Source organism: Nicotiana attenuata, unplaced genomic scaffold (genome assembly GCF_001879085.1).
Source record: "Nicotiana attenuata strain UT unplaced genomic scaffold, NIATTr2, whole genome shotgun sequence".
NCBI classification, from domain to species: Eukaryota; Viridiplantae; Streptophyta; class Magnoliopsida; order Solanales; family Solanaceae; genus Nicotiana; species Nicotiana attenuata.
This window is the reverse complement of record NW_017674805.1, coordinates 65,582-84,091: the sequence shown is the minus strand read 5'-3', so window position 1 is coordinate 84,091 and position 18,510 is coordinate 65,582. Positions and strand designations below refer to the sequence as shown.

Genomic DNA, 18,510 nt, shown 5'->3' with positions numbered 1-18,510 from the left:
AACTGCAATAGAGAGCATACCTCTTCAACAATGACGCCTTCCATGACTTCAGGGAACTTTGAAATAATTCTTTCAAGAATTTCTAAGTCAGCTGCATAGAGATTAGCTACCTCCATCCCGAGCCGCGGCCGACGTGGTTGCCTATGATAGAACAAAAATTTAAGATTAGTACCAGGTATTTGTGTGATTAGATTTTTTATAAGCCTAAACTCCCTCAATATTTTTTCTTCATTATAGTTGCCATGTACAAGCAGATTATCAAGTAGCAAGAATTCTTTGTTTAAGAGTGTACAACATTCAAAAGATAAATTAAAAGTGGAATAACTTAAAATTTTAGTAGAAAGACAAACACACCAAGAAACAGAGATCCACTATGGATATGAGAAAAGCTAGGCTACAAAACATGTTTCTTTCTTTAATAAGGAAAATAAATTTTTTTGTTTTGATAAAGGATAATATAAATAACTTTATTAATGTGAAAAAAGCATCCGTATATAAGCCGAATACAAAAAGTAGAGAACCTACATAACTACACAATACGTTCAATGTAAGATATCTCATAGAAATATTCGATATGTCAACTGGTCCATTATACAATTTGTGACACTGCATGCTTTAAAAAATATTGAAGAGATGAAATTCAAGCATATTACATGCAATTGCAGAAAGAAAAATGGTACCACCACAAATCAAGCATCCTGCAAAGGTAAAAACAAGTCAAAGATTCGGAGCTTACCTATATTTCTTATAATGTTCCCACCATATGGAAGCTATATTGATCGGCAAGAATGCAATAGAGGAGACATCATGAAAGCAGATACCGATGATTTCTCCATAGCGATTGATAAGTGGGCCACCAATACCACACTATAACAAAGAATGAAAACGAAAAGCCCTAAATTTGCTATCTTTCTACAAAAAATCAAACACACAATAGACAGAGAAAATATGCATATATTTGTCATTGATTAAGAATATATTTAGAAGCAAAATGAACAAAGTGACAAAACCATCAAAGTAAGAGATAAGTGTGAAAGAGAGTTTTTCTAAAACAGAAAGTGTGAAGGAGTTACTCTTGTAATTCTGCAAGTTGCCATGAAAAGCTCTTTACACTCGAAGTAGTCGTAGTCGCAGCGATCAATGCTACAAGGATCAACCAGAAAAAGAATTGAGGTGGAAAATCACAATAACCAACATGGTAATCATGTATGCAATAAGCAATGTGTATTTGTGAGTGCCTGTGTGTTCTAAAATCAACACATTATGTTAAGAAAACAGCTTACTTAGGTATATGAGAAAACATGTCTTACACCCATACCACCATACCCCCTTGCATTTNTTATTAAAAAAAAGAGTTAGAAAAAGTTTAAGAAAAAAACTAACGAAAAAGAATTAAAAAAAAAAAAAGAAGAGATAACAAAGTACATAAACAAAAGCTAACTGATCTCTAACCTCCCAAAACCCCCCCACTCCTCACGTCTCTTTTCCATTTTCCCCACCTATTTTAAAATTAACTCACACACCAACACATTAACTTCCCTCACCCACACATCTATATTAATACACACACGGACAGAGGAGGGAGAGATTCCCAGATTCCCACGGAGAACATGGAAAGCATCAACTTCCACCCTTAAAAATCAATCTCAGAAACCTCACGAAAAGTTCTTCAACTCTTCCACCTCAAAATAGCCCAAAACCTTTTCAACTCTTCCTTGCTTTGGAGTTTAAAGATTTCTGAAAATTTTTGGAGCCGCTGTGGTTGCTACTGCTGGAATTTGGTCTTGCTGGGCTGCTATTTTTGTTGGCTAATAGTTGACCTTTTACATCAAGGTCTGCTTGTTCGAAAATCTGCATTTAGGTTCGTACACATTAAGATTGTATTTTCATTTTTATGAAATCTATTATCAGGTACTGTTGAAATTATAATAGTTACACACACACATATATATATATATATATATATATATATATAGTTTCTTAGGACATAGTACCATTTTAGGACAAAAAGTATAGGAAGTTAGTCATTCGCAGTAGTGCGTGCGTGATTCTCGGCTGGATTATTGAATCCTGCTAAGATTTTTCGTAAACATTTTGTAAATGTTGCACTATTGTTATTATTATTATTATTTTATTTATTTATTTTTTGAACTCTAAGTGAAGAAGAAAATGGCCCTAGGTAATGAGAGAATGTGCTGGCCCAATTTTAAAGGTAAAATTTGTCAAATATTTTAATAATTTTTTTTATAATTAAATAATTTAATAACTTAGTCACCAATTATTTAAAAATACTAGGCAATTTTAGGCACGTCTTCAAAAGTTAACCATGTGTTCTTGCACGATCTTTGGTTAATATCAAATAATAAAAGGATTATGTGCGCATTCCGCGTCTCGATGCTTTTAAATTTAAAATAATTATTTTATAACCATGTGTACATTCCGTATCGTGGTTTGACATTTAATTTCAAAGAAGTACCTCGTGTGCGTACCGCATGTAGGTCAAAACAATTAATAAAAAATATAATAAATTAAGTGAAGTGGTAATAGACAAGCCATAATCAATAAAATACGAGAATAGTCAAGAATTGATTTAAACCGAACATTAGTCAATAAAAGCGACCGTGCTAGAACCACGGGACTCGAGGGGTGCCTTACACCTTCCTCTCGGTCAAGAGAATTCCTTACTCATTCTTCTGTTTTCGTAGACCATAAATAAGAGTCAAACCTTCCTTTTGAAAGGGATTAGAATAAAAGGTGACTTGGAACACCAAAACTCAATTCCAAGTGGCGACTCTAAATAATAAATGATCCCTTTTCAAAATGTCACTTCAATTGGAAAAACTCTTCTCACTCAACCTCATAATAGGGTTGCGTGGAAAAAAGAGGTGTGACAATAGGCAAGTCTGATCCTGACTTCCTCTCTGAGCCATGTATCAAACTAGTCTGCCTCAGCAACCTCCTCTTTTTCGCCTTTAATGTTTTAATCAGACCTAAACAGTATGTGTAAGTCTGCTAAATTATGTATTTCTTTGTTTAAAGGAGGTATACCTGAGCCTTTATTTGTTATGTGCTTTCCCTCAATTTGCTGTACATGTTTTGTATGTCGCCCTAGAATTTTTACCTTTAAAACCACAAATAAGCCTAATATCCCTCCCCTATAGGATTATTAGTCTTAAATGCCTCTGAGACTGATAGGATCGGGACAGGTAATAGCATGCAATAAGTAAACGAAACCATTCCGCGCTTTAATACCTTAACGGGGTGGGAAAGGGTAGATATGGATATGATGACCACGCGATAACATCACGTGTAGCCCCTCATTGAGGAGTGATTACTGGATGTTGTGTGGGGTGATCTATATTATTTATAAATCTAGGACCCCCTTCCCTTTGTTTCTTTGTTTCTTTGCTTCATCTCAAAATTTCAAACTATTTCTTTAAGGAAAATCAGCTCTCTTTTGGTTCTTTCTAACTTTGCTTATTTGTAACCATTATGTGAAAATCACCTCTTACTTGAAGTATTTATTTGCCTATGTGTTATTCGCACTTAAGTCACAACAATAGTCTGGCCGGGACCACACTAGTGGATCCTGAGGGGTGCCTAACACCTTCCCCTCGGGATAATTTCAAGCCCTTACCCAATCTCAGGTTACTTAAATCAAACCCTTCTTAGTGTCCTAATGCACTTTAATCATTAGGTGGTGACTCTTAATTCAAACCCAATTCCCAAAAGGGAACGAGTTGTCCTCCCAAATGTCATAAACCCGATTTTGCGAGAAAAAGGGGGCGCGACACCCGACATCGGGGTGTCACCAGTCATGAGCATCTAAACATGTGTCTAAGAGTTTGAAAGAGTTTATCCAGTCTATTACAAAACTAGAAACAAAAGTAAGATAGGAGGGAGAAACACTGGGCTGCGAACACCAAGCAGCTACCTAGTGGACTCCGAATGGCCTGTTGGGAGCAATCAACCCTCACTGGCGGGACCTGAAGCTCCTGAATTTGCACATAGGGTGCAAGGAGTAAAGTGAGTACTCCAACTTAGTGATAATAAATGAAGACTGAGCGATAAGAAATCACGTAAAAACACAACAACATGCTATAAAGAGGCAGAGTAAATGCAATAAAATCGTGAAATCTTATAAAAATACCTTAGTTCAGTATAAGCTTCTTTAAAATACTTTTTTAACAGTTAAACAAGTAAATGAAAAGCCGCGAGAAAAGATAAACACATAAAATCCGCCCCTCGGCACACTGTAAACAGATTCAGTCCCTCGGGCAATAACATGGAACAACACCAGCCCCTCGGGCTATGTCACATATCATACTGGGTACCCGCGCTCACTGGGGGTATACAGACTCCGGGAGGGGCCCCTTACGGCCCAAGCGCAATATCAAGCCATCTCGTGGCATAATCAATAGGCTATCGGCCTCATATCAAGCCACCTTGTGGCGTACAACTCAGGCCCTCGACCTCATAATCATAATCAGTACAACACTGCTGCGGCGTGCAACCCGATCCTATAATAATCCTCACAATACATGCTCTTGGTCCTACTCAGTCAAAAATCTCTAAAAGCCACTCGGGCACAGTAAAATATGATGCTCAGCCCAAACTTTCATTTAAAGTATTAAAATAGTGTAAACATGGTTGAGTTATGAAAACAGTATAATATAGCATAAGTGAGTACAGATATAAAATCAAAACAGTGAGGAAATAGCAGTAAAAATCCCCTAAGGATCCAAATAGTTGGCACGAGGCCCAAATATGGCATTCAGCTCAAAACATGACGATAGCAAACAATTTTCAATCAAATACGCAGTAAAACAATTATTCGGGATGGATTAAGTGACAATCCCCAACGGTGCGCGACCCCACACTCATCATCTAGCGTGTGTGTCACCTCAATATAGCACAACGATGTGAAATCTGGGGTTTCATACCATCAGGATAACATTTACAATCATTACTCACCTCAATTCGGTCCAAACTCTAGCCCGCGATGCCTTTGCCCCTCGAATCGGCCTCAACCCGCGTCGAATCTATCCAAAATCAGAATCACGTTGTCAAAATATTCTAAGGGAACGAAGCCCATGCGAAAATAATCAAATTACAACATAAATCCCGAAATTAACCAAAATCCGACCCCCGGACCCACGTCTCGGAATCCGATAAAATTTACATCAGTACGCTCATTATCCTCCCACGAGTTCATTCATATCAAAAGTACCAAAATCCGACCACAAATGGCCCTTCAAATCCCCAAGTCAAGGTCTCCAATACCAAGCCCTAATCCCTAATTTTAACCCTTAATTTCCATAAATCTTAGGCCAAATTAGTGAAATAATGCCATATGATCGATTATTAGGTTCAAAAATCTTACCTCCGGGTGTTATCCCTTGAATCCCTCTTCAAAATAACTCCCCCAATCTCAAACCCGAATGAAAAATGGTGAAGAATAGCTCAAAATCGCGAAGGAAACCTTACTTTCCGACCCAGGCTTTTCGCACCTGCGGTCCTTTTCCCGCTTCTGCGGCCTCATCCACCGCATCTGCGTTTTCACTTAAATGCCAATTTCCACATCTGCGTTTAAAATCTCGCACTTGCGCGACCGCAGTTGCGTCCCCTTCACCGCTTCTGCGGTCCCTGGTGACCTTCTTCTTGGCCGCATCTGCGGCTGCCTTCCGCTCCTGCGGGCATCGCACATGTGGCCTCCCAATCGCATGTGCGGTTATGACAACAACAAAATGCTTCAGCTGTCCCAACTTAACTTCAAACTTTCCGTCAACCATCCGAAATCACCCCGAGGCCCCCGGGACCTCAACCAAACGCACAAACCAGTCATATACCACTACCCAAACTTATACCAATCTTCAAAACACCTCAAACAACATCGAATCAGCGAAATCACATCGAATTCAAGCCTAGTATTCCAAAAATTTTTGAATTACGCTTTTGATCAAAAAGTCTATCAAACCACGTCCGAATGACCTGAAATTTTGCACACACATCCCAAATTGCATAACGGAACCACTACAACTCCCGGAATCCCATTCCAATCCCTATATCAAAATCTCACCTATCAACCGGAAAACGCCGAAATTCTGATTTCGCCAATTCAAACCTAAATCTACTACGGACTTCCAAAACACGTTCCGATCACACTCCTAAGTCCCAAATCATCTCCCGAAGCTATCCGAACTATCAAAATTCACATCCGAGTCCTTTTCACACAAGTCAATATCCGGTTGACTTTTCCAACTTAAGCTTACTCAAAATAGACTAAGTGTTTTAAACCTTACCAAAACCTCTCGGAACCCGATCCAACCAATCCGATAACACAAAATACAGTTCGACAAGGTAATAAGAAGCAAAAATGGGGGAAACAGAACGGTAACTCATGAAACGACCGGTCGGGTCATTACAAAATAGGTAGACAAGGATAATTAGTTTTATTTATATGGTAAAGCTATAAAACTCCCAATTTTATATAGAACCAATTATCAACTCTCTTTTTCCATTCTGATTAACTCTTGAAAACGAAATAAACCAAAGAAAAAAGAAAGTTTGTTAAACGTTGAAAATTTACTAAAGAAACTTTTTAATGTGGAAAAAAAAATGGCTTCTCTAATCATATAGAGTCAGACCTTTCTATAACATCATCCTTATATAATAACACTTCACTATAAAGGATAAGTTTTTTTCCGGAACCAATTTTCATGTTATGTTATAATATATATTATTTATAACAACACTTCTCTATACCATCCAAAAATATTCGGAACAAACGAGGTTGTTATAAAGAGGTTTGATTGTAGAGTGTCAAGTCACCTGTCTCAGGCCCTGTTTATACTTTTTAAATTTATTATATATATTTTTTATACTGTATCTCTTATTTATGTCATTATGCTTGTTTTTGTAAAAATAGCACGGGCTAGCCAGTTTTCGGTCTGATCATTGAAAAATAGCCAGCATTTTCAAAGTCATTGAAAATGGCCACTATTTTGCTGCAATACAAAAATTCCAGCATAATATACTGGAGATCGATGCACCTGTGTATGAACTTCCAGCATATTATGCTGGAACTCCAACACGCAAAAAGTTCCAGTATAATATACTGGAGATTGGAGCACCTGTGTATAAACTTCCAGCATATTATGCTGGTCTGATATATTATGCTGGAACTCCAGTATATTATGCTGGAAGCCCAGTATATTATACTGGAACTCCAGTATATTATATATTGGAGTTCTAGTATACATATACTGGAGTTCCAGTATATTATATTGGAATACCAGTATATTATGCTGCGGTATTTTCCGGTTTTTGAACAGTTTTCGTTCAGATTTATCGTTACATAATAAGTGACTAAATTTCGATTACTTTTGAAATTATGGCTATTTTTGAGTGATCACTTGTAAATTTGGCTATTTTTGAATTTCTCCCCTTGTTTTTTTCCTTATTTTTTTTATGTCTTTCCCAAAAAACCCACTATGCAACAGAAGACTCTAATATTTTTGTCATTATGCTTATTAGCTTCCGCATTCAAACGCTTGGGTGAAAGCTCGTTCTCTCGCTCGGTGGTGTTTTCTCTTTCTATTCGTGAGTTTGTACTCTGCGTTCTCCCTAATTTTCTTTCTTTTAGTTCAAACAAAGTTTGTAATCTGAAAAGTGATAGGGATTAACGGAGCTACGGTTAAACCCTAAACCTTCTGTTTTCAGCTCGTGGGCTCTTTTTTCAGAAATTAACGGAACATTAATATTTGTTTGCTGCATAAATCAGAATGCTTCACAGAAATCCTCTGAAAAAAAATTTTTGCAAGCATTATCCCTATCTTGCATTTGTTGCATCTTTAAAATTTCAGCATTCACAAATTAAAATAAAGTGTTGTTATTTATGCACTAACATGGTCAGTGAGGATTCATATAATCGACCGCAACTTGCTTGGGACTGAGGCGTGCCGTTGTTTTTCTTAATGCACATCTTACACAAACGGGCACCTCACATCCATCAGAATGCCTTGCACCCATGCCTGGCCTACTATTCTACCATGGTGCTATAATGTGCCTACTTTCTTTGACAACTATGAAATAGGGGGACACAATACCATTCAAAGAACAACAGTTTTCCACAAACAAGAAAAAAAACTGCAATAGAGAGCATACCTCTTCAACAATGACGCCTTCCATGACTTCAGGGAACTTTGAAATAATTCTTTCAAGAATTTCTAAGTCAGCTGCATAGAGATTAGCTACCTCCATCCCGAGCCGCGGCCGACGTGGTTGCCTATGATAGAACAAAAATTTAAGATTAGTACCAGGTATTTGTGTGATTAGATTTTTTATAAGCCTAAACTCCCTCAATATTTTTTCTTCATTATAGTTGCCATGTACAAGCAGATTATCAAGTAGCAAGAATTCTTTGTTTAAGAGTGTACAACATTCAAAAGATAAATTAAAAGTGGAATAACTTAAAATTTTAGTAGAAAGACAAACACACCAAGAAACAGAGATCCACTATGGATATGAGAAAAGCTAGGCTACAAAACATGTTTCTTTCTTTAATAAGGAAAATAAATTTTTTTGTTTTGATAAAGGATAATATAAATAACTTTATTAATGTGAAAAAAGCATCCGTATATAAGCCGAATACAAAAAGTAGAGAACCTACATAACTACACAATACGTTCAATGTAAGATATCTCATAGAAATATTCGATATGTCAACTGGTCCATTATACAATTTGTGACACTGCATGCTTTAAAAAATATTGAAGAGATGAAATTCAAGCATATTACATGCAATTGCAGAAAGAAAAATGGTACCACCACAAATCAAGCATCCTGCAAAGGTAAAAACAAGTCAAAGATTCGGAGCTTACCTATATTTCTTATAATGTTCCCACCATATGGAAGCTATATTGATCGGCAAGAATGCAATAGAGGAGACATCATGAAAGCAGATACCGATGATTTCTCCATAGCGATTGATAAGTGGGCCACCAATACCACACTATAACAAAGAATGAAAACGAAAAGCCCTAAATTTGCTATCTTTCTACAAAAAATCAAACACACAATAGACAGAGAAAATATGCATATATTTGTCATTGATTAAGAATATATTTAGAAGCAAAATGAACAAAGTGACAAAACCATCAAAGTAAGAGATAAGTGTGAAAGAGAGTTTTTCTAAAACAGAAAGTGTGAAGGAGTTACTCTTGTAATTCTGCAAGTTGCCATGAAAAGCTCTTTACACTCGAAGTAGTCGTAGTCGCAGCGATCAATGCTACAAGGATCAACCAGAAAAAGAATTGAGGTGGAAAATCACAATAACCAACATGGTAATCATGTATGCAATAAGCAATGTGTATTTGTGAGTGCCTGTGTGTTCTAAAATCAACACATTATGTTAAGAAAACAGCTTACTTAGGTATATGAGAAAAACATGTTCTTACCACCCATAACCCACCATACCCCCTTTGCATTTTAACTAAAAGAAAAGAAACAAGGCTTCAGGGATACCCTCTCAATAACCAGCTTAAACTTGTCTATCAACGAAAATGATTCCAATTTGCAAACTGGATGTATTGGAGATCCTCGGTTAAATAATACACCAGTAGAAAAGCTGACCAAAATTATTAATGTGTTGCATATTGAACCACGATGGCATAGTCTACGGTCAGGAACAGATCCCTTTCTCTAAGTTACTAAGCACATGCAAGTGCAGAACAGGTGCATACCACATAAATCATTTACTGATGAACAAAATGCAAATATTGAATTTCTAGACACATAGGGAAGTAAGAATTACAATTTGAGAAATTCAACAATATCAACTTAAGCCCTCAAAATGCATGATACTAGTTGATAGCAAGGCATATTCAAAGGCAAAAGAAATAGTTTGAGAACCAACAGCCTACAGAACCCATGTAAATTAGGCTGCCTAGTTTAGCCACTATGTACCTGAATTCACCAGGGGCAGCCATGATATCATACGGCTTCTTATTGAAACGACCAAGTGCAATAACTGAATCTCCAGGAATAAGATCAAATGAGTTTGAATGCGGACGAAGTTGAAATGGCTTCTCTTCCGTAACTCTGAGCTGACTTGGCCGAATCATGATAGAATCATTTAAATGAGCCAGGGAAGCAATTGGAAGTGGGGTGTCTGATTGAATCCTTATAGCAACAACATTGTAGTGAAAGTCATAAGCCTCAATATGACCATCAAATGCTCTTCCATCAAATAGGTGCACAATAACCTGAATAAATAGTTATAACTATCAACTGATTTGACAAGAGTTTGGTTGGCAATAACTTTCAAATGAGTCTAAGATATCAAGAGATTAACAACATGAATTTGGTTAGGAAGTAGTGAGGAAAATCTGAGAACGTGATAAAAATAAGCTAACCTTAATGTCATTTGCTATAGAATTTCTAGCCTTAGAGCACCTAAGGAGACTCGCAGTGGTCAATATTATACTAGAAGTGTCAACACTTTCTATAATGGTTCCAGAACATTGAAATATCTCCTCTTTTCCTGATAATGAACATAAAAGTAACAACAATACGTAAAACGATTACCAAAGAAGGTAGAACGACAAAAATAAAATTGAAACAACTGAGTCTCCAAGCAATAAAAGAAACAAACATCAAAGCAAACAACAAATATGAGAAAACAAATAAAACTAATATGAACAAGTACCCGAGTATGATTCAAGATTGACGACAGATGTGGAAGCTTTTAAAGCAGCCATCTTCGTATAAACATCTAAGTGCTTATTTTGAGCATGTAAATAGAACCTCTGTCGCTTCGGATTGAAACTCTCATAATCGCCTGAAAAAACAGGGCCTACACAATTTCACAATTAAAACAGCAAAACCAAGTGAATTTTGGTACAATGGAAATTAGGGCAGAATTTTTAATGAAACTCACTGTTGTCGGGATCTTCCTTTGGTTCCCTTTTCCAGGGAGTGAAAGCTTCCACCCACTCCCTTTTGTAACTATCATAATTCATAATTTACCTACAAATTAAGCCAATTCACTCTTATTCCATCTCAAGGATTAAAAATCAATCAGATACGGTGAATTGTAGAGCAGTAGATTTCTTTTACCATATTGTCTAGTTTTGTTATTCAAGTAAGTATATTTGCTATAAAGATATAGACATCAAATCAATTATCTACTTTCTTAACACTACTTCTTCACACATTGGTAAAGTGCTATGTGATAATAATTGACCTCAGCTTGATCAAAATAAATTCTAACTACATTTAAGCGAAATCTGATTTTCAACGCCACTGAAAATTCAACTTAAATCGTGCCAAAGAATCTCAAGCCGTTTCCCCTATCACAAAAGAGCATAAAGAGAAGTCATATAACATCAAAATTTCCATCAAAGGTTTAACCCAAAGAAAAAAGAATTTTCCATCAAAGGTGTACCCGGCAATAGGTGATTTTGTATCTGTAAGTTGCTCTTTCTATTTCTTACTTTTAGTATCAACACGATTTTCATATCGGATGTAAGAGGCGTGTAAAAGAGTGGCAAACACCATCAACTATAGTAAGTAGTTACAATTCATTTACCAATCTCCAGCTTCTATTTATGAAGTTACTTTAGCGTTACTAGAAGATCATTCGAAAAGTTTCACATATATCATGTATATATTAGGGAAGAGCAATAAAGTAGCATTTATTGTTTTCATGGGCAGCCAAGTTTATATGAAGTACTACAATTAATATATCAAAACATTTCGTTATATTTGGATCGGGAGCTTGTTTCTTTTTAGGCCATCCTTTTGTTGGGAAACAATTCTACCACTCATATGAAACAATAATTTCTGTGTCATATAAACATAGTGCTGCATTTGTGCCATTATTACTTCTTGGTCAAAAGTTATTCTAGTCTTTGAGCATACTGGCGTATTACATATTTGGATAAACAACAACAACAACATACCCGGTATAATCTCACAGGTGGGGTCTAGGGAGGTTAGTGTGTACGCACACCTTAAACCTGGAGAGGTAGAGATGTTGTTTCCAATAGACTCTCGGCTCAAGAAAAGTGGAAAGAGGAGGAGGAGGAGCAGGAGAAGAAAGAAAGAAGAGGAAGAAGAAGAGGGGAAAGAAAGAAAGACGAGGGAGACAAAAGACGATAAGGAAAAAGGGGAGAATAAAGTAGAGCATCAAATAGTAACAATCAGGGAGCAACAATTTCTAGTAAAGGGGGAGAAAAAGTAACATCAAACAGTAACAATCAGGGAGCAACAATTTTCAAAAACAATGGATGTGGTTTATTTGAATATGTTCTAAATTATGAATTTCAGTTGTTCTGCTAAACCTTTTAGGAATATCGTAGTAATGTTGGTCGATGAAGTCTGATATTTCAAGATTGACTACATCTAGTGATGTTATTTGCAATACTGTTAATTAACATCATGACTCACAGAACCCTCCAAGTTATTCACAGTCAAACGGGAGTTACAAAATGAAATGGATGAGAAGCAGGGAACAATGGAACGAGTAGTTATTCAGAATTAAATTAGTATATTCTTAAACTCATGTTAGGATCTGTTTGAAAATGAATTTTAATTATGAAAATGCAACAAAAACCAAATCATGTATTTTAATTACTATGGTAACGAAATACATGATGATGAAGAAAAAAGGGAATTAACAACGGTGTTGAAGAAAATAGGATAAGAGAAAAGAGCAAGCTATTTGCTGGGCCTATGACAAGCAACTATAATGGAGAAGCATGATACTTCTTGTGAAGGGAGGGGGAAAAGAAGGGCGTTTTAAGGCATCTATCATAGGGGTGTGCATTCGAATCGGTTTATCGATAAATCGAATCGATTATTTGTTATCGAAATCGAAAAAATCGAAACCTTATTGAAACGATAACGATAAGCGTATGTTCAAATCGATAATCGATAAGTAATTATCGATAAGGGTCAAAATCGAATCGATAAATCGAATGCACACCCCTAGACTGTAGACACTTGTTAAATGAGTAATTACCTATTTGTGTAGATTAATATAACATACAGAATGTATATATATATTCCGCTACTATTTTGAAAGCGGCTATACAATATTATTTTCCCTAATCTATACCCTTTCCTTTACCCTAAGTCCCTTACCCTATTATTTCCTCTACCACATTTAAGGAATGATCATATTTAAAGATCAAGGGAATGAAGTTCAAATTAATGGAAAATAGAATTAGCCGCGATGATGTGTTTTGTTTTGTTTTGTTTTTTTTATACCGTTGGAGTGTTGGTGGCATACATTTGATACCTTACTTTAGTTTTGTTGCATGTGCTTGTTGACACAATTTTTATATTATAAATGGTGTTCGTCTTATTTTAGCTTCTTTTTGTCCATATTAGTTAGGCACGTTTATAGCGATATACTTTTCGTGGAATCCCGCAAATTTTCTTATTGGTGTAATCGATAACCGAATTGATAATCCCCCAAAATCGATAAATCGAAATCGAAAAAATCGAAACCCTATTGAAACGATAACGATAAGCATATGTACAAATCGATAATCGATAAGTAATTATCGATAAGGATCAAAATCGAATCGATAAATCGAATGCACACCCCTAATCTATCATCAAAATTTCCTTCGCCAACTTGATTATGCGTGTGAGCACGTGATTTTTGCCCTAAGCAGTAATTCCTAAATTACAAACAAAATAATTTTTTCTAGTATTTTATAAATTTTGGTGAATTTTGTGGCATTCTTTGGTAATTGTTGCATTTTTATTTGTGCATTTTAATTCTTCTGGAAGATATAAAAATACATTATGCATTTGTTTTAGGTTCTAATTTCACATTTTAGAATTAATTAGTAAAGAAGAAAATAACAAAATTGTTCTTTCGCATTTATACTTTTGAATTAGGAGTTAGTATAATTCTGGAATTAATTTGGGGTTTTACTTTTAATTTTGCATTTAACAAATTTCAAAAAATAAATAAATGAACAAAAATCAAAAGAAATAAAATAGATTGACATTAAGCTTAATCAGGCCACCAAGATTGGGCCACTATCAAAATTAATCCCAGCCCAATGCCCCAAGTCTTTGCCAGACCAGCCCAAATCGTCAACCCAGTCCAGTCCCCTCCCCATGGCAAAACGACGCCGTTTGGCATCACTCAATCTCGCCCGTCCAGTCCCCATGATCCTACGGCCCTCATAAACCCAAAACCATCCCATAAAACTGTCCGAAATTAACCTAAAAATCTAAAACATTGTTTTATCTTCCTCGTACCTCCCCTGTAACGCCGGCGTCCTCCGCCCTAACCCCACCATCTGCCACCGTTCCTCCGCCGTCCGCCGCCGGCCGGAAATCATCGCCGCCGGCGGCGATGCTCCGATCAACCCCAAAATTACACCCCAGATTCCCCTTCTCCTCCTCTACCCAAATCCACTGGCCTTTGCTTTCAAATATCACTGGAACTCGTCGAATATCCGTTCGAAGTTTTCCGGCCAAGTCGCCGGTTATGCCAAACGGTCCCAAATTAACACCATGGGACCGCCTTGACCTCCTCTATCCAACCCCCATAGCCACATGTCTCAAATATGGCCAGAATTGCGCAAATATCCGATCAAAATCCGGCAGAACCCTAAATTAGAAAATCTTGGGGGATTTTCGACCATAACTTCCCTAATCATGTGTGTTCTTTTGGAAAACACACGATTAGGGATGTTACGTGTCAAGAATCCCGAAGGATTCACAACAAGCTGGTCAGAATGCGCCTCATAGTCAATCGAGTGCCCAAAATTGGTAAGTTTTGATTCTGCATGCTTGATAATCTTTAACTCTTTAGAGCCTTTTGATTTCATTTTTCTTTTCTTCAGTAATTGAGCCTCTACTGTGTTATTGTTTAATGGTAATCATTTAGTTTAGTTTAGTTTAATTACATTAGTATTCTTCAATCCCAGTAGACATACACGTTTAAGTGTTTGGATTCTAGGGTCAGTTAGTTGATTCCTAATTGTTGCTGCAATCTGATTTTAACCCCTGGATTAGCTGATTTGTCTAGTGTGATTAGCCTTAGGAACGGATTGTTTGGTTATAGGTAATGGACTGGTTTAACTTGGTCAGTAATATCAGGGGATGATCAAGGGTAATTTAGGCATAGAAAAGGGTAGTTTTATTAGGAATAGTAATTTTTAAAGTAGGGAAGGGATAGTATAGGAATTGTAATGGGTAGAGGACTTTCTAGAATAGACTTTAGTATAGTTTTCAATAAAATAGGTGTTGTAACTTGGGTAACAAGTTAAAAAATAAGGGACTAAAAGCTGAAAATGGGTAAGGACTAAAAAGAAAAAAAAATCTGAAGGTAGCCCTAGTTTTGCCTATAAAAGGCACACCCATTGCCTTGTTTCACAAGTTTAGACTCTCTGAAAAATGTCCAAGTCCTTACCAGCCTAAGAAATTCTTTTCTTCAAGTCTAGGGTTCAAATTTGAATCCCAAAGCCTAAGAAAATTAAAATCTACATGTCTATAGTTCCAAATGTTCTCCTAGATCTTTACTCCTGTCAAAAATCCAAAAAATGCAAAAATCCAGTAGAAAATTCCAAAAAAAAAACTATTGTTGCTTTAAAATTTTGAGTTGATTGCAAGCTGGTTATCAGCTGAGTTTCCCATTGCTTCTAGCTTCAATTTCAAAAGGTTTTGGAGTGTATTCGAGCTTGTTTGGGTGTATTTAGTGCTGATTTGGTGTGATACCATTGCCTGATTTTTTCTAACTTGATTTCTGCTACTGGAGTTATTGGTTGTTGCTGCCTTTTGCTTGCTGCTGCTGACTTTACTTCCTTCTCTGTGTTCGAATTCCCAGGTACATATCATGTAATTCTCAAGCTTGAAGATATGAATTGAAGTGCAGCATAATTTCTTTGTTAATTCGTGTATTATGCTCCATGTAGTTCTATGAACTTCAGTAGATCATTGTGTATAATTTAAGGACTGGACTGTTGGAACTGTTTGTCTCATTGAATCATTTTGGACTGCTTTGGATTTCAGTATTATGTAACGGAATGTGTAGTGATATTAGATCCAGTTTAGTTAGGGTTGATCCACTTAACCCTCCATGTGTTTAATCGATTTCACTTCCTTTTCATGTCCATCGCATTGTGCAGTAATTAGTAATCAGAAAATTGAAACCAAGCATGACATAGGAATGTTAGCTAAGTAGTCCATTAGCTTCATCGAGTTTCATTGTTGATCTTTAAGTGATGTTTTATCTTAAACAAGTTTCATCAATGAAACTATAGTTAAATTACTTATTGAATCAAATCCGTTGGTCTGATTAGCTTGAACTATAGGAATTTTCTGATTTTATGTTTGTTTTTGACATTGATCAATTTGGGTTAACCTGTGAAGGAATAAATAACCAAGAGCCCATATAGTTTGTAATTTCATAGCCTTGTGGAATAGGCTTTGAGTCTGGACTCACGTTAAGCTTGGGCTCCTTGGAAGCCCAAATAATCTCACCCATCTGTTTGAATTCAATTGGGCTTCTAGCCCAAAATCCCTCAGCTTGTTTATATAAGACTCATGCTGGTTAACAACAAAGGGCCCAAGGACGACATCAGAGGCCCAAAACTGGGCCAGCTTTAAATGAAACACAGCAGCATTCATAAAACCCTAGGCTAATGCTCAAGGCCCAAATTGTTAAGTCCAAAAGTCTTTTAAAAACTACATTAGGATATCGGGAATTAATTCACAAATATAAATTTGGGTTTCAAATTAGGTGGCGGATTCAAATTAAGAGGGTCTTCCCTTTTGTTTGAATTCGGACTTGAACTTGAAGCCCGAATTTTATAAATGTGAATTAATTAGGGACTGTTTAGAGACGACTGTAATAGAAAAATAATAGTTACTTTAGGATTGGCCTTTAAATAAAAGTGGGACGAACCTCGCCAAATAAAAATGCATAAATTGCGGGGCCCTCATTAAATACTTTATTAAAAATATTTTAGAAATTCGGGACATGTCATTTAGCGAATTTTCATGGCTTCCCGCAAAGTTAATAAGACGCTAGCCACTTTAGGCGCGAATTTTGATAATATTACTTTCCTAAACTCGGGTGTGCATTTCATGCAACCCAAATTCGATTCCCAAAACGTCGAATAAGAGGTGTCGCGGATCCGGGTGCATTTCATGTGACGTGATCCAAAAGCACGCTCTTAAACGGCGTTCACTTTTGTAAAAAAAAAATAATAATTAAAGCGGTAAATAATCTCAAAAATTGCATTATATGTGGGAATGTGTATAAAACCAGATGTTTAGCCATTCATAATAATTTAAGCGACCGTGCTAAAACCACGGGACCCGGGGGTGCCTAACACCTTCCCTCGGGTCAACAGAATTCCTTATTCAGAATTTCTGGTTCGCAGACTCCAATTGGGAAGTCGAAATTTTTCTCGATTTGGGATTCAAGATAAACCGGTGACTTGGGACACCAAAAAACCAAACCTATCCCAAGTGGCGACTCTGAAAAATAAATAAATAATCCCATTTCGAATAATGTCACTTTAAATGGAAAAACTCCCTTATACATTCTCCTTCGGGGTGGGTGTGTAAAAAAGGAAGTGTGACAATGTGCTGTTTATTGAATTGTCCTATCTCTCATGGCATCTCGTTTTGATGTTCAAACACAGGGAAAATGTCATTTATGTCTGCACTTCCAATGACCCACTAACTGTTTAATAATGTTGAAAAACATCCATGAGGTCTTTAAGAAGAGTGCCTTAAAGACTTGCCTAACGTTTTTTTCTAAGAGCCTAGGCAAACACTCAATAGGATGTGTCTAGCATTAAGCTGATTGAGCATAGATGATTGGGCCTTGCCATGCCATCTGACCAAGGTGCACCTTTGTAAACTAAAGGTACACCTTTGTGAACTATCTTTTGATGTTCTCATGTTAGTACACAAAGGATTTAGTTGTATTTGAATGCATGCACAGTTCAGATATCTGATTGCTTAACTCCAGATTAATGTGAAAATATATATGGTAGTCAACTCCCAGCAGACGCATTCGTATTTTTTCCTTGTCGAGGGTCTATCAGAAACAACCTCTCTACATGCACAAGATAGGGGTAAGGTCTGCGTACACACTACTCTCCCCAGACCCCAACCCCACTTGTGGGATTACACGGGGTATGTTGTTGTTTAACACTAGTAGGGATACAACCCCTTATCCTTGGCTGATGGCTACTGTAAAAAATGGTGAATAAAAATTGGTGAATTGACAAGTTGTTTTAGGCAACTTTGCCGAGGTGATTGTTATTGTTGATGCCCTCTTTTCCCTGTTGCCTATACTAAAATGTGACAAGCTTGGATCAATATTTGGTTGATGAATACTTGTCGTATGATACCAGCCACTTAGACCTTGGCAACATTCTCATGAATCTGGTTCTTTTACTTATAAAAAAAAAAACAAGTTGTTAAATCCACGAGCTCAGGATTAGTGGTTATGAAGTTTTTGGT

The 18,510-nt window shown here is 36.6% G+C and overlaps 2 protein-coding genes across 3 annotated transcripts; both read right to left on the bottom strand.

The window, feature by feature from the left end:
• Positions 1-20: 20 nt before the first annotated feature.
• LOC109219297 lies at positions 21-1,139 on the bottom strand (the record flags this gene model as incomplete). Its single annotated transcript, XM_019383729.1, is given in 3 exon segments — positions 21-141; positions 737-867; positions 1,074-1,139. Coding segments are annotated over 3 exon segments (276 nt in total), but the record flags the coding sequence as incomplete, so codon positions are not given.
• A 308-nt stretch (positions 1,140-1,447) lies between these two features.
• LOC109219302 (putative protease Do-like 14) lies at positions 1,448-12,052 on the bottom strand. 2 transcript variants are annotated; one of them, XM_019383733.1, is made up of 9 exons: positions 11,964-12,052; positions 10,940-11,028; positions 10,709-10,855; positions 10,416-10,543; positions 9,967-10,265; positions 9,220-9,289; positions 8,883-9,013; positions 8,167-8,287; positions 1,448-1,851 (listed from the first exon to the last, which is right to left on the bottom strand). In XM_019383733.1, the coding sequence occupies exons 2-9, from the start codon at positions 11,019-11,021 to the stop codon at positions 1,705-1,707; spliced, it is 1,125 nt and encodes a 374-aa protein (XP_019239278.1). In that variant the 5' UTR covers positions 11,022-11,028; positions 11,964-12,052; the 3' UTR covers positions 1,448-1,704. The 2 variants fall into 2 exon arrangements, with proteins under 2 accessions (XP_019239278.1, XP_019239279.1); XM_019383734.1 differs by having other exon boundaries at positions 10,709-10,840.
• Positions 12,053-18,510: the final 6,458 nt, after the last annotated feature.